General features: G+C 44.1%; 1 protein-coding gene across 3 annotated transcripts in view; it reads left to right on the top strand.

The window, feature by feature from the left end:
• The window catches only part of MLKL (mixed lineage kinase domain like pseudokinase), a 250379-nt gene that overhangs the window by 165853 nt on the left and 67187 nt on the right, over nucleotides 1–17339 (top strand). For all 3 annotated transcript variants that reach the window (XM_069604125.1, XM_069604116.1, XM_069604131.1), the window contains one exon: nucleotides 1123–1294. In XM_069604125.1, the coding sequence (XP_069460226.1) occupies nucleotides 1123–1294 (172 nt within the window). The remainder of the gene's footprint in view (nucleotides 1–1122; nucleotides 1295–17339) is intronic.

Raw genomic sequence — 17339 nt, 5'->3', positions numbered from 1 at the left:
ACGCAGCAGAGAGCCATGCAGTGACCTATTGTAGTGAGGCAGCTCGTGATCTGTTCTGAGATGGCTGGGGTGGAGGAGGGAAAGTCGAAAAATAGTTGAGGGTCATCAGCAACAAGGTGATCATGAAATCCAATGAATGAGAGAAGTCTTCCGAGAGAAGAGGTATAGAGGGTGAAGAACAGAGGTCTGTCCAAGGACTGATACTTGGGGGGCACACCAACAGGAAAAAGGATGGGGGTCGGAGGCTTGCATGTTTGTACATATTTTAAGGATCAACCTTCCAGATAGGAGACAATCTAGGCAAGAGCAGATGTTTAAGACAGTGACAGGGCACTTCTGGGTGAGCTCTAATTCTTGCCAGTAGGTCTGACTGGGACAATCAGCATTTGTACTGTTTTACATCTTTCATTACTCAATCAATCTAAATGCATAACAGATTAGCACTGTAAATGAATAGACTAGTTACCTTAAAAACTGTGTTAACATATTGCTATAGAGTCACAGGAGTCCCTTTCCTCCTGATCCTCAGGAAACAAAGAGGCACCCTAATAAAAGTGTAGTAAGGGCTTTCTGTCAACATGAAAGGGTCTTGTTAATAGGGCATTTCCTTTGCAGATGCCCAGCATTTGTTTTGCAAAGGTTTTGAACACTATTGTGCATTAGAAATAATAGAAGCCAGCAGAATGCAAGGCATGCATTTCTATTTCAGCGCCTGAGCTGCCAAATCCAGGTTATCCATTTAATGATAAACCACGTATTTATCTCATACGGGTAATCAATGTAGCGGCAGCACTTGTCTGCTTCGAATAAATACATTTACAGGGAACAGGTCTACTTGAACAGAGCTTAGCAAAATTCACAATACCTCTGTTTTGTAGCCTTGCAAGGTGTATGTGTTTCTTTGAGGGTGCAGATAGTCAAGGAAAGAGCATACTCATGCACAATCCGTTTATGCTATTTACGTCATTTGCAGAGGAGATTAACATAGGACTTTGGTTATCAGGCCTATCAATACAATGTGTGCCAACAGTCATGTCCAATCTAAAGATGCATCAGACATTAAGACATCTACGTGTCCTCTCTTCTTTTTCTATGGTCTGGCCTTTCCGCGATGGCATGCAGTGACACAAACAATGATACCGCAGCGATCAGATATCACTGAGATCAAGCCAGAAGACCTAGTGATGGGCGAACCACTGATGGAGACTGACTCCTCCGTCCTGTACAAAGGGGAGTACCACAAAGCCACTGTGGCCATCAAGCGCTTCAAAGATCCACTCTCCATGGACATCAAGTAAGTCTCATTTTATTATGTATAGGTTGAGAGCACTCTTTGGGTTTGGGCACGCAGTCCAACATTTCATATTCTCTTGGGCCCATCCTTCCACCCGTACATTAAATTGGGATGTCCTGGAAGAGACATTTAAAGCCTGCTAGGCACAGAGTAGAGTATGTGTGTGCATATCACACCTTCTCCTAACAGAGCATTACATTGTTGCATCTTCTCTCTTCATAAAATGCATATTGTAGATTGTGTACCATCTTGCTAGCTAACCTTGGATAATTGGCATCCAGAAACAGGTGAAATACTCCATAAGAGGCCTCAACAATTGTATAGCAGTAACATAGCTGTCTTATCATTATACATCTCTGTCGCCATCTCAGCATTCGCTCAGATGATACAGCTTCAAGATTTAGCTCCTGGCAATTTCCTTAAAAGTATGGGTGAAAAGAACTTCGGTTAAAAGTAAGTATTTTGCAGAATTCTGGATGAAATAAATCTATTTAGCTCTGGAAAAATAGTTTCTTGCTAATTGGCTCATGCTGAATACTTTGTCTTCTCATTTCAGTGCAATGTAATAACTCAATGAGGCAAATATGGAGTGCAGGCTGCAAAAGAGAATGGAATTAAAAACATGTTATGACCTCATTCCTTGTTAGATATTAAACTTTGTATGTATTGGAGAGAAGGAGCAGTGAGCATTGTTGGTTCTTATAGCAAATGCCTTTGGAGAAACTTTAAGAATTCACATCAGGTAGTGGAGACTAATAGCGCTGGGTATTCAGATATATGTCGGGCAGCGTTGTATGCCCCTACTGGAGATGACTGTCCATGAAATGTGTGGATGATCAGAAGAAGGACATAACTCTCAGAGGACATTTGCAATGTGTATTTATTAAATAATATTATGGAGGCCTAATGATCCCTAACGGTATGGGGTGTTCCCTACCTATATGAATAACTAAACTCGTCAGTCGTCTGTGAATGTCCAAAAGGAATATGTCCGCTGTCAAAAAGCTAATGCCAACTGACCCGACACTAGCTTAACAAACTAAGGTCAGGAGAATGGCTCCCTTCACCTGATGGGTGCTTCACACACTAGTCTTCTTAATCTTCAGGTTTCTTGTCAATATGTAACTTTAAAATAGTCTTTCATGGCTATTCGGTTGTGTAGCTAGCTCATGAGATTATGGACTGTACTGTCCTCTTTAGAAATGGCTTTCCTTGACTCTTGTCGGATCTTTGGACCAATTGTAATGGACTTTTTATAAGCTGGCGAAGTAGTTTCCTGTATAATTCTGGTTGCCTGGAGAGTTATAGTTACTCCTTTCATGCTCTGTTTTGTCTTGTAGTTTATTCTCTGGCTTTCAGTTTATCATATTCTTTCTCTCTTACATTCCACTTTGACTTTTGTCTGGAGTTAACTTTCTCCTCGCCCAGGGTAGTAGTGTCCTCATCTTATTGATCTCCCTCTCAGAGATGTCTATTATTCTCTTTCATTCAGTAGGGCAGTTCACGTTTCTTTACTTTATTTCAAAGCCTCTCTTGACCTCTACTGAGACGAGTTTCGCATAGTATTCCAATTCTATCGATCTCCTTCTCAGATACGTTTATTATTCTCTTTCTTTTGTAAGAACAGTTCAACTTTCTAAGCTTTGTTTCCTAGCTGTTCTCCCTTCTCCTGGGATGAGTTTTTAGCAGCATATGATGAACCCCTTTGGCTCCCGTTCGTTCTGTATTCCCAGTTACCTTCTGTACTGTTAGGTAACGTTTGCAGGATTCTATGGGCTTGGGATCTTCTTTGATTCTCCATCTCGCGTTCGATTTACTCTCACTGGCGTCTTCGCCGTACGACTCTCGCTCTTTCTCCCTGCTTTTCGACACCTTGACGGGGAGCCGTGCTGCTTGCTGTGGCTTCCTGAAGGTGCTGTCGGCATGACTGTAGGGACAGCCTGCCCACCACAACGATCTCGTGCTCATGCCACCACTGAATCTCCGACTCAAGTTGTCTCTGGTTTCCTTCTCTTCTTCACGCCAGACTTCCAGCATTTGCTTTGCAGGTTCCAGGCAACTTTGGATTTCGTGGACTCCACGATCCTCAGCAGCTCCTTCACCTGCTGGTGTTACACTGCCAGGGGACCTCTCCTGCTTCAGTATGCCTTTCTCTCTCCTTCTTCTCTGTTGTTTGACGAGTACTCCTCGTTTAACCTACTTGTTGCAGTGGATTGGTGATTTCCATTTAAAGAGACAATTTTTCTTTCTTCTTGATGATAGCACATTTTAACTTTCTCTTCAGTCAAGTCACTGTACTTGAAAGTATTTGACATGTTAGATAGTCCCATGTATGCCATCAATTGAATTGGTTTAGGGAGTTCCTCATAGGAACGGGAGTCCTTGTCCCCTGAGGGGGAGTCTCACCCAATGAGGTCCCACTTGCCTCGAACCCTAGGGAGGGTGTTGCAGAGCAGTTTCACCTCCCAAGCCTTGCAGGAGAGGGGCGCTCAACCTTGGGAAGAAGGGACAAATGCTCTCGATTCGTCACAAACTATATATTGGAAATCTCTACAGTTCCTCTATAGACCAGTCTAATGGAGGCAAAATAGAGACCTGTATGAGGACTCTGTATGGGACATAGTCAAGAGCTATGCTCTGTTATTGAAATCGATAGAAGAGGAGGATGCTTGGAAATCCGAAGACTTCCCAACAGATGGGCTGTTGTTTCTGCGTACATAGGGCTGGGGACAAGTCAGTTACATGTCAGGCAGTGACAGTTGGCCCCAGCTGGAAAGGTACAAGTGATAACAGCACTTTTCTGAGCAGACAGAGAGAGACAAAGAGTATTGTATTTTTCCGGCATTGTGGGGTGGTGAGCTGAGGAGTCAGAGACATTGAAAAAGCGAGAGCGTCTTGTATGCTGTTGTGTGGTGGGAAGGTGGTGCGGTAAGTGAGCATGGATTGAAATTTTGTGGAATTGAGCAGCTGCCGAACAGGCAAGTGCCTTTTTAGAGCTTGTAGGATTTGGGCAGAATCATTCTGTCAGACTTTCCTACGTGAGATTACCCACTGCTCCAGCCCTATGGGATACACTGGGAGAGGCATCTCCCTAGTTTGGCCCACGGAGGAGGGAGTCCTCTCTTTAAAAATATTAGGGAGATGGATCCCACTCACTTCCCATGTGCATTTGTTTTCTGTCCTGCACAAGTTGCAGAAACCTTTCTATGTGAGCTGCAAGGAAGGTTCGGAACTCAGTTTCCAAACAGGCTAGCCCGTAACTTGCAAAAAACTGCAATGTGTACAATTTACAATTTTGTTTCCTTTTTTTATTGTGCAGTGGTTAAAACAAAACCTTAAGCACATACCTCCACATTATAAAACAATACATACATTTATACAATAATCATATTACATTCATTAAAAATATCATCACATTATAAAACAATACATACATTTATACAATTATCATGTTACATTCATTAAAAATATCATCACTAAAATGTATAATGGGCCCGTTTGTTGTATTTAGAAAATGCAAATAAAACCAAAGTAAAAAAAAAAATATATCATCACTAAAATCCTAAAATGCATAATATATATTTCCTTTCAACTTTATAAAAATATTCACTTTCCACAACACTTATGTTGCACTAGCTATCAAACTTCAATGCCTCTTTCCAAACATAGAAGACAACATTTATAACAATTGACGTGGCAAAATAAATATTATTCCAGAATTGGTCACTTAAAAGAAACCATTGATGGTTTTGCTCCACAGAATAACCCTTCTTGTAGAAATCAGTCATGATCGAGCCGCTAGTGAGTAAGTGGCGAGAGGTCTCTAGTGTCTGTTTACACAGCCTACATAACCATTCTTCACAAGGAATACCCCACCACCTGCCTAGGTGTTCATAAGTAGGGAGGATATTGAACTTCAAATAGGTTATAAAACGCTGTACTTGTAAGTTAGAAAGTTTCGTCAGGTAAGTACAAGATTTATTAAAGGTAAAACTCTGACCTGAATAGAGTGAGTAAATTTATTTCCTTGCCAACCTTGTCTGGCTCATATCTTTATCCCAGACAACAGTTTTCTTTTTTACAAGGTCCAATACCATAGGGTTATATAAATTATATCTATTTTGTTAATTAAAAACAAGCACTTTGCATTCGTGAAGGCTGTTGCTTTGATTAGCACTTGTTTTGCATATGCAACATTCTTCCATAGATTTGGACCCTGCATTTTTCATAATCTGTGTATTTTTAGAGTTTATGCTTCAAAAGGATAATATGTTGAGTAAAATGAAGAGAAATAAATGAATGATGGGAATACATTTAAAATAGCATTATTTAAAGTCTGTTTTTTAAGTTTGAAACATAGTTTATGAATTAAAACCACTATTCGGTTTCATATTCTGCTTCGGCAGAATACTGGACGAACTATTCGGTATTCTGCAGAATACTACATTTGCTATTCGGTACACCTCTACTTAAGTCACCTCCTGCATCTCGACTGCCGTTCAGCGTTACCCTTCTTCCCCAAGTTCATGACCTTTCACCGGGCTACCTTGAATCTCATGTTACACCTCTGACTACTCTTAAGGAACGAGTAACTGAGACATACCCTTTACTTAAACCTACAAAAGTCTATTTGATTCTGAAGGATGTTATTATGAATACATCTGACTTACCCAGAGCAAGTTAGAGTTGATCATGGTAGCTTCTTTGTGTGCAGTGCTCTCAAGAAGTGAGTCACATCTACTGGTAGGGACGTATATATGGATCAGTCTCTTCAAATAATCTTAAATCTCTACTATTTTCTCTTCCAGGAGGTTTCCCTTTGAAAGCACACCTTCCCATCCAGTTCTTTTGCCATTGTGAAAAGGATTGGCTGGTGTGCCAGTTCTATGTAAATCTGCTGATCATCCCCTTCTCACCACAGTAAACACCATTTGCTACTTCAGCTTGTTTCTAATCATGTAGTGTTCATCAACCATGTCACCACTTGGAAGGCCTCACTGAGACGACTTTGTTGGAAACCGCGTTAAAGGCCTTTCTGAAGTGGAAACACACTGTGCCCAGCAATCCTTCTGATTAATGTGCCAAATTAACTTGTCAAAGAAGATGATATGATTTTGACCTCTTCTTGCTCAAACCAGACTATTGTGGATGTTGCCATGTGGTGTTTTCAAAGTATCCAGTCATTCTTGCTTTCATACATTTTCCTGTTGGTTTTCACAGTACCAATGTCACACCGCCTTATAGTTGCAAGCCCCATTCCATGCTTCAACTTAAGTGGAGCTCAATTTGTTCTTTTTACCTTTAATAATACACACTGAGTATTTAAAGTAGAAACTGAATAGCAAATTGCACCCCATTCTCCCCCGCAACTTCTACCTCTTTGCATTAGGTCCAACTTCAGAGCTCAATTGGAGTGTGATGCGCACAGGGCGCCGACCCCCATTACTCACCTCCGATGCCCATCACTGCATCCTGGACCCTGGGGTTGCCATGCCGTCGCTGCCAGTGGTTCTTGCCCCGGGAGGTCAGACGGACTCAACGGTTCGTTGCTTGACTGCAGTCACGTGACGTGTTGGTGGTGTCACGTGACACGCGGATCATTTCAGTTTTCCCATGGCGCTCTACCTATAAATTAGCAACAAGTCTCCACTTTGTGCATTTGAACTGTTTCCGGCACCTTTTATGCTACAAGCATTTACCGAACTTTTGCCTGTTTCCTGTTTTCTCTATTGGATTACGCTCTTGCTTAGTTGAACTGGATATGGACTGCTTCTGTTGCTGACTCTGCTTCCCTCTTGGATTTCTTCTGTGGATTACCCTTTTGCTATTGCTTAGTCGAACCTGATATTGACTAGTGTTGATACTGACCTTGTTTTCCTCTTGTTTGCCTTGGATATTCTTGTCGATTTTTTGGTGTTTTCTTTTTTTTTAGGTTCTATGCTGGAATTGGTACAGGGCTTTTTGCTGCAACGTGGATTCCTGGATCTTGACTTTCCTTGCCTTATTCTTAGTTTGTGCCCTCGTTCAGTCCAGGAGGTTGCCTGCTGCATTGGACGTCCCCTTGTATCCTGTTTCCAATCTCCTTAGTTTCTTCCCTACACGCCAGTACAGATAAACACATACACAACTAGTCTGCTCTGTTGTACTACATCCCTGCTGTGTGTAAACTTTTGTTATCTCTTTATTTGCAGCTGGCGTGTTCCGAGTGGCTTTCCTGCATCCTCACCTTTTACTTCATTGGTTGGTCAGCGGCGGTGATGTATTATCGCTCTGACCGGAACTATAGTTCTCCTGGGACCGATTACCACACTGAGCATAATCAATATATGTGGAATCAGCCTTCAGCTTTAACTTAATGATATGCTCTTTACTTATTGGTATGTTTTGTAACATACCAAATTCATCATCTTCTGGTCACTTTGCAGCACAGTTGTTGTCATGTGCCTATAGACTCAGTGGGATACATCTGTGCACTTGGTGCATAGCTACCCCTACCCACCTCTAGCAAAGACCCCGCTGTTTACGGTTGGACAATCGCCATGCCCGCTCGACACTCCTGCCTTTTCTGTACACTTACCGGTCAGCGAGCATACACAAATCCACACCCAGCCTTGTAAATTTTTGTCAGGGCCTGATCACTGGTTTCTGCTTACCAAAACGCTGGTTCGAGGGTTGAGATGGCTTATCTGTCTTCTTGGAGGCACTGGCTCATGGGACGCTGTGGTCAGTGCAGGCAGGAGACCCAGTCCCCTTCCCCTCTGACCGGTGGTAACCCCAGATAGGGCTGGGGACCGGTTCCCCCACACCATGGGATCACCTCACGGGATTGACGAGGTGTAATGGCAGTGAAAACCACTGAACCGGGAGGTGGTGGATCTTAGAATGATGTTATCCACAGGGAGCCACCCCTGAGGGATAAGGCAGACTGGCAAGGCAGGAGGAGGGAGGAAAGGGCAGGAGAGAATGAAGAAGGAAAAGAGAGAGCAGGGCTAAAGGGGACCGTCTCAGAGGCTGAGCAAGGCAAGCAACAAGAATTTAGAGTAAGAAATGACACCACAAAACAGGAGCATTAAAACGCACAGTCCCTCACGTATGTCAGCGTTATGTAGTGGAGCCTAATTGGTTCCGGCATGGTCCGTTTCTGGGAGACTGCCTGCCTTCAAGTCATGTGATCAGAGATCACAAGACAGCACCATGACGTAGGTCCTTTGCCCGTCAGGACCAGCAGACGTCCCAGAGTATTGGGGGCCTCCCACAGCCTTCCCAGAACATGGAGAGCAGAGAGTGGCCACCAGCACCAACGCGGATACATCCAGAAACCACCCATTATGGAGTAAGGATGCCGCACGGCTGGTAAGGAGCCACGGGATGTGACACTGCTGCTCCCTCTGGGGCGGTACGATGGCCGGCTTCCAAGGATACTGGCAATGAAATCGGCAGACCAACCGCAGAGCATGGACCTGCAAGGCCGGTTCCCAGGTGCGATCAGAAGGTGCGTAGCCAACCCAATCAATCAGCTAATACAAGCAACCCCTGCAAAATCTTGAGTCACAGATGGAACGGACTTCATATTCAGGCTGGCCATCAACTTCCACAGGAGCGGAACAGGTAGGCAGACGTCCGTGAAGATCCGTCACAAAAGGCTTCAATAAGGACACATGAAAGGCAGGATATATTCACCAGGTGGTAGGTAATCACAGTTTATAGGCCACAGGAGAAATCTTATGAAGTAAAGGAAATGGACCATGAATCTAGGGGTCAGCTTGGTGGGTAGATTGCAGAGAGGCAAATTCTTCGAGGACAACCAGACCCGGTGTAGATGGGTCCCAGACGACAGTGTTTGTCAGGTTGGTGTTTGGATCGGGATTGAGAATCCTGCAACAGGGTCTTTGCCAACTGGTGTATCTGCTGAATATGTTGCACCATGGCGTCTGCTGAGGGAAAGAGACTAGCCGAGACAGACTCCAAAGGTAACAGCTTGGGAGGTTGACTGTGAGTAACATAAAATGGTGATCACTGAATCGAGAAATGCCAGGTGTTATTATGGGCAATCTCAACCATATTCAGGTAAGACAACCAGTCGTTCTGAGTTGCGTTGGTACAGCAATGCAGACACTGTTCCAGGGTCTGATTAGTTCTCTCGGTCTGACCGTTGGTTTGAGGATGGTAACCAGAACTGAGTCCACGATGTATATGTAGATGTTTGCCCAGAAGCCAGCAATGAACTGCCAACCACGGTCTGAGATGATCTTCATGGGAAGTCTGTGTACTCGATAGGTTTCATGGAGAAAAACACTGGACATGAGGACTGCCATGGGTAAGCTTGTCAAAGGTATGAAATGGGCCAATTTGGAGAAACAGTCTACCAGCACCATGATACACGTTTTGTCGTTAGACCTCTGTAATTCAACGATACAGTTCACAGCAATGGTATGCCATGGTCTGGGTGGTGTTTCAATCGGCTACAATAGACCTACTGCTTTTTGCCTGGAGGTCTGAGTCTGGGCGCAGTTCGGGCAGGATGTGACATAGGCGGCCACTTGTTTGTTTAGGCAAGGCCAACAGAAGTCATGCGAAAGCTGTTCTTGAGTAGGCTTTTCACCCCAGTGACATGCTTGCGGGAGGTCATGAAAACCAGACAAGAATGATTCACGGAGGGCCTGGGACGGGATGTATAGCCATTTGGAAAAGAATAGTAAACCATCTTTGTTGCTGGTTTCTTGGAGATTGATGAGCCGGGTTACTGCAGAATCTGAGAAAGTGGCGTCCCGGATTTGATCCAGGAAAGACTGTACGAGTCTCACAAAGTGTTTCATGGAGTTGGAGAGTAATGTGGTAGAGTAGCATTCCGGCATGGAGTCAAATGTCAAAGACCTGCAGAGGGCATCAGCACAGATATTAGTGGGACCGGAATGTGGGTCAGAACAAAATCATATTGAGCAAAAAAGAAAGCCCAGCAAGCTTGTCAGCTGTTCCGACATTGAAGGGATTGTAGATGTTGCAAATTACGGTGATCAGCGCGGACTGTTACCCTGTGTCTGGTGCCTCCATTGTTCAAAAGCCCCTTTAATCGCCAATAGCTCCTTCTCAATGACAGTATAATTTATTTCACTTAATGTCAGTTTTCGTGAGTAGTAGGCCACTGGATGTTTGATGGAGGTTGTGGAGTCGGTTTGTAACAAAACAGCTCTGATAGCTCTGTTGGACGCATCGGCTTCAAGCAGGAAAGGAATTATGTCATCAGGATGGTGAAGAATGGGTGCAGACATGAAGACTTCTTTCCGTTGTAGGAAAGCGGCTTTGGCTGCTTTGTTCCAATATAACGGTTGATTGTTTTTCAGCAAGCATGTGATATCCAGGGTCAGCTGGGCAAAATCAGCTATGAGGTCACGATAGTAATTCATGAAAACCAAAAACCGCTGAGCTGCCTTATGGTCATTAGGACTCCGCCATGTCTTTATAGCCATTACTTTGGTGCCATCCATTTGTATCCATTGTTCGCTGATGGTGTGACTTAAGAAGTCAATCTTCTTTGGCGAAATTACCATTTTGTGTGCTTGGCATATAGATGATTGATTTCAAGACGATGGAGTACATGTGCTACATGATGCTGGTGGTCCTTTAGAAAAGAGAAAAAGATCAGGATGTCATCTAGGTATACCCACATCGTTAATCCAATAAGCTCTGCAAACACAACATCCATGAATCATTGGAACACAACGAGGGGATTTCACAACCCAAAGGGCAGAACCCTATATTTGAAATGTCCCTGGGATGTCTTGAAGGCGGTCTTCCACTTATCTCCTTCTTTAATGGGGACGAGATGGTATGCCCCACGTAGATCCAATTTAGTGAAATAATGGGCTTGCTTCAATGACTCCAGTATATCGTTAATAAGAGGCAGAGGGTATCGGTCTTTACCGGTGATGGAGTTGAGATCTCAATAGTGAAGACAAGGGCGTAATGTGCCTTCCTTTTTGGGCACAAAAAACAAAGGCGCCCCTGCCGCTGAGCAGGACATTGTGATATACCCTTTCTGGAGGCATTCCTTCAGATATTTCTGGAGCTCCCACGTTCCCTGGGAGACAAAGAATATATCCTGCTGTGTGGAATGGCATTGTCTGGCTGGAGTGTGATGGCACAATCAAAGGGGCGATGCAGTGGAGTGGGATCTCTTCAGGTTCAGAGAACACCTTCCAATAGTCCTGATTAACAGGAGGTACCCCCTGGATGGAACAAACATGGGGTAAGGAATCTTCAGGTTTGACGAGTTTGGAAGCATTTCAGTGCATTTCAGGTTTCCTCATGCTACAATCAGTAGTGCATCTGGTGGAACCAAAAATCAAATGCTGAATTGCCCATTTAATGACAATATATGGATAAGCCATGGAACGCCTAATATCAAGGGATAAGAAGGTGTATGCAGGCCATCAAAAGCAAGTACCTCTCCATGCTGGTTGATGTATAATTCGACTGGAACAGAATGTGTTACAGGCCCAGAAGAAATCAGAGTCCCATCTATCAGTGGCATGGCAGCAGGAGCATCCTTTCTGACCAGAGATATACCGTGTTTGGCCGCAAATGTCTGATCAATATAATTTCCTGATGCTCCTGAATCCAGCAGGGCCGTGGTAAAGAGTTCTTGCTGTGTCATGGGGTCTACCAGGAGGATATCCAGGACCAACAGTCATGTAACGGGCATAAGCCACCGAACGCCTATTGGGAAGGGATGACGGACAGGAGGGGCTTGCTGTTTCCTTCCCTTCAGACAGTAAGCCTACTAGTTTTCTGAAGACCTCGGAGGGCGAATGGGGCATGTACTCAAGAAATTACCCAATGCACTGCAATACAAGCACACACAGTTTGTTTGTCTCCAGCGTTTCTCCTCTTTGGTTAGTGGACCACAAATCACTCCCAACTGCATAGGTTCCCCTTGCCTTTCCACAGTCATGACCGGACCTGGTGGACCAGACCTGGTGGGTACAGGAGTTTGTAGTGTTCTCTTGTTTTCTCCTTTCCTTTCTGTTTGGCGATGGTTGATTCAAATGACCGGCTCGATGAGAGTGTGGAGATCATGGGGCTCCCCGTAGTGGACTAGCTCGTCTTTGAATTGCTCCCTTAATCCACACTGAAATAGAGTCAGTTGGGTGATCTCGGGCCATTGAGCATCAGCAGCTAGTTGGCAGAATCGTCCGATGTATTGAATGAGGTCCACCAGTTGGTTTTGCGCTCTAGATGCTAAGTTAGGGGACTGAAAGGTCTCAAAGAAAGCTTTCTCGAATTCCTGTAAGTTACCAAAGATTGGAGGACACATAGGGTGCAGCCCAGGCCAATGCATTACCCACTAAGTTGCTCAAAATGTATCCTAGTTTGCCTTTGTCATGGGCGAAATGGGCTGGACGGAACAAGAACTGAATCTTCCAATGGTTCCCAAAATCGGCTAGTTTCAAGGGATCGCCATCAAATGTGATAGTCGTGGTCTAGGCAACGGCGTGTTTGCAGGCAGTGGCAGCAATATCCTGTGACAGAGCTGTTCTCAAGGGCATGTTTTCCTGCTTAAGAGACGTGACCTCCAAGCGTAAGGCCTGCAACTCATCATGCAATTCCTGTATTGTCTCCATGTCCTGTGTGTATGTAAGGCATTGTAATCTGTAAAGGGCCTGATTACTGCGTTTCTGCTTACCGGAACTCTGGTCGAGGGTCGAGATGCTTGTCTGTCTTCCTGGAGGCACCAGCTTGTGGGCCGTCCAGGATGCTGTGCTCAGTGCAGGCAGGAGACCCAGTCCCCTTCCCCTCTAAGCAGTGGTAACCCCAGATAGGGGTGGGGACCGGTTCCCCCCACACCACAGGCTCACCTCATGGGATTGACGATGTGGAAGGGCAGATGAAACCACTAAACTGGGAGGTATTGGATCTTAGAATGATGTTAGGGAATGGCCTTTTTAAGGGGAGGAAACTAGTAGCAACATTTAGTTGACAAATTAGCAATTGTAGTTGTCTTAGGGTCACATTTGAGCTGAGGATGCAACTTCTCATGGTTATTCCAAAAGCAATTGCCTTACTGTGCAGGAGACCGTATCGAACCTCACGCTGCCCAACTGTATACCTAAAAAGGTAGGCAAGCGGATAGGCCATCAAATTTGTCTTTTGATAGTGGCACCCTTGGCCTCTCTGAGAACTCACTGAAACCTTTCACCAAAACCACACAGTTCTCAAGGTTCTTCCCCACAGCAAACATGAAGTCGAAAACATGTCCAATAACCTTCCTGCATTCCCTCTCCAGGAAAGAGCAGATATGGCTGAACACTACTGCACAGGAAATGTCACAACCCAAGCATTTGGCTTAGAAGTAGTAGCCTTTCAGCACAAAATGAAGCAGTTCTGCTTTTGCCATCAGCGCTCCTGGAACAGTAACAATCAACATCTTGACACCCCAGTCAAACATGGTAGAAACCACAAAATAATCGGGTCTGCTTATCTGATTGTACACCGAGCGGCCCTCTAGAAGAAATTTTTTTAAGTTTTAACTTCACAATAACTTTTTTGGGGCACTAGGTTATATTACCTCTGGCTGTGTAAATAACATGTGGCCGAACATCTGAGGGGGAGTAGAAACCAGGACTCTCTGCCATAATGAAGGGCTCTTTCAACAGAATCCTAGTGTCATATACTAGTTCTCAATTTCACCAATGCAGGGCACATTATGCAGACTTCTTGTCTCGGTGTACCCCTGTTAATACCTTCTTAAACTTTCTTTTATCCTCACCCAGTGAGAAAATGGAACACATTTAAATGTTCAAGGTCCACCACTTCAGCTCTTTGCCGTCTTTGATGCAGACCCATTCCATGGAGGTCTCCAACTGGTTTCACAAAGCTGTGCAGTCTGAAATTGCTTCTTGCCTCTTTGGATTGACCTGAACACCTGTTGTATGTGTACTTGTCCCAAGCATCACTGATACTGTATTAACTGTTGCAAATGATGTCATTGCCAGGCAACAGTGTGGTGATGTCACTGTGCCAACATACAGACAAGCAGCAAACAAGCAAGCTGGGGGTCGTAAGCTAGCAGTGCGCTATTTGATACCACTAGTTATCAGAGCTGTGTGGTTCCGCTGCGTTGGAAACCTTCCACTGGTGCCCCCTAAACTGCACCAGGACACATGGAACATCAAACTTTGGAGTGAAGGTAAACCCAATGCACAGTTCCAAAAAGTGTTCAAGAAAGTCCAAGTTATACAACAAGGTCATGTGCTTATGTGCACAATTTATTGGTCATAAACAGCCTGTTTCGACCAATCTGGTCCAAATGATCAAATGACAAATGATCAAGGTAATTGATAAATGGTGACTCAGTAGCAATATCACCATAGGTAAATCTTTGGTGAATCAATTGATGTTAATGTCTGATTAGCATAGATGCTCTGGTGAGTACAGGGGTTCAATCCCCATAACCAAATTAGCGTGCGCGAGTAACACCTCCCCAATATCTTGTCCTGTCATCAATCAGTGACAACGTGGTGCCAATACTCACCATTGTGAAGAATGTGATGCTTTTGCTGTTTACCAACAAACCTTTGAAAAACTGCGACACTCTGCTGAGTCAGGTTGCAGAGTCTTTTGGTCGAGACTCTGCTTGTTTCCTGTGCTGCTGAATTGCATGGTGCCTGTCTGCTTTTGCTGTTTACAACAAACCTTTGAAAAACTGCGAGACTCCGGGGAGAGGCAGCGGAGTCAGGTCGGAGAGTCTTTTGGTCGAGACTATGCTTGTTTCCTGTGCTGCTGGATTGGGTGGAGCCTGTCCGCTTTTGCTGTTTACCAACGAACCTTTGAAAAACTGCAAGACTCGGCAGAGTTGCTGCAGAATCAGGTCGCAGAGTCTTTTGGTCGAGACTCTGCTTGTTTCCTGTGCTGCTGGATTGCGTGGTGCCTTTCCACTTTTGCTGTTTACCAATGAACCTTTGAAAAACTGCAAGACACCGCGCAGTCAGGTCGCAGAGTCTTTTGGTCTTTGGGCTCTGTGGGCTCAATACAGTTGAGGTGGTGAAAGTGAGATATAATAGAGCGTAACCAACAAGAATAACATTGCTTCCTATAGCGACGAAGGAAAGATTGTCATGATGATTGCCTCAACTGGACCTCAGACTCGTCAACGAATGAAAACACTTTCTAATCCGGATATCTGACCACCTGCTTCAGTAATGCAGGATTCAACAATGCTCAAATCCAGTCGCTGGAAGCATGAGCTAGAGCAGGAATGACAGACTTCGCTGCCATGGAAGGTAAGTGAAACATCTATACCTCTCAGTAAGACTAATGTGGGGGATAAATCTGAACAGCATATTCCGGACGATGTGGGGGAGAGAGACCGACTCCGTAGAACTTCCCTCCACGCAAACTGACACTGACCAGCATAGTTTGCGGAGCACAGAACCCATTGATACAAACCTGGGTAGCACGTCGGCAGGTGGTGTGCTTGCACGATCACCTGAGTTTGTGTTTGACGATACTCAAAATAAAACAGAGGAGGCGGAATCTAGTTCTTGTATTCCGCCGCATGAGGGGATGAAAGACTAGTCCCAGAAATTGTGGAGTTAAAAGATAGAAATCTAACGGCAAAGCATTTGCAGACTCAGTCGAATCATCAACAATAGATCACCCATCAGGATAACATCAAGGGCACAACCTATAACAACAATATAGAGAAGATCAATATGCCATTTATCAGGTACTAATGAGACAAACAACACTTAGTCCTCCCAACTAATCTGAAGATTGATATGTCGCTAAAAGAAAAAGCTAAGATAGTGAAACAATTATGGCAACAAAACTACTCACAAGGCTGAAAGTCAGAAATAACAACCGGGACAACCAATCAGATAACAAATCACGTGCAACCAGACTCTCAATGGATATTACAGAAATTGAAACACTCATGAGTGATAATGAGAAAAGAAAGGGAGACTTTGGTGACCTGGGTAAGCGGAGGAGGACTATTAACCACAGCACCTCAACCCCGCTGCTCACAAAAACATCACTCAAATTAAAGAAAGAAGCACATAACCCCATAGAACAACATGAGAATAGAGGAGAGGCCCCTTAACTAAAGAATTTTGAACGTTGGGACGGTCACACTGAAGGGAGGGAAAAACCCAATGAGAATCAATATGACAAATGCCAGTGTGATACAGTACGAGGAGGCCACTGAGAATCTATTCCGATCACAATGGTGGACCTCCAGAACATGCTGATAGCTACCACAACACAAACAATTATTCCATTTTTAAAACTCCAAGAAGTCAACTTAGAGACAATAAAATATCAGGCTACCCTGCTAGCCCTTATTCAATCCAAACAAATACACCTGGAGACATTCATATAAACATAGAAGCTGAAGCAAGTGCGATATGGCAGACCAGACTATTTGAAATTGCAAGGAACGATCGCTCAGAAAAAAATGCAGATGACGACAGCTATTATTGCAAAGCTGAATGCAACAAATCCAAAAAAAGATGAACCAACTATGAAGTTGAATGCAAATACCACTGAAGTCCACACAAACACGCAGGATATAATACCTCTGATGAATGCACATCATATACGAGATGATAAGAATGAGGAGAAAATAAAATCCAATCAAGAGCAGAGGGAAAAACTGAAAGTGAATAGTGTTCAAGATCGAGAATCTGCCCTAAATACAAAACTCTGAAAAAGAGAAAAATCCAAAAGCGATCTTTGAAATCTTTGATTTAAAAGGAAAAAAGGAAAAAAAGGAATAATGGTTCTAGCGTCTTTCTGGGAAACCTCTTTACACCGCAGAGAACCATAGGGAAACATCCCCCAAAGAAGGATATCTTCGTTAATTAAAGAAAGAAAATTGATACTGACGTTCCTAATGGGAATGATGACAGAACAAAACCTGAATATTCAGAATCTATCCAAACGGAGGAACAACTACAACAATAAAGATGAACCTCTCAATATACCTCGAAGAGGAACAAAAGCCTACCAGCGAACTTGCGGGAGATGTGAATGTATATTCATTAAT

This window comes from Ambystoma mexicanum, chromosome 1p (assembly GCF_040938575.1).
Source record: "Ambystoma mexicanum isolate Mex_15411 chromosome 1p, UKY_AmexF1_1, whole genome shotgun sequence".
NCBI classification, from domain to species: Eukaryota; Metazoa; Chordata; class Amphibia; order Caudata; family Ambystomatidae; genus Ambystoma; species Ambystoma mexicanum.
The sequence above is the reverse complement of the archived record's forward strand: the minus strand, read 5'-3'. Positions and strand labels throughout refer to the sequence as shown.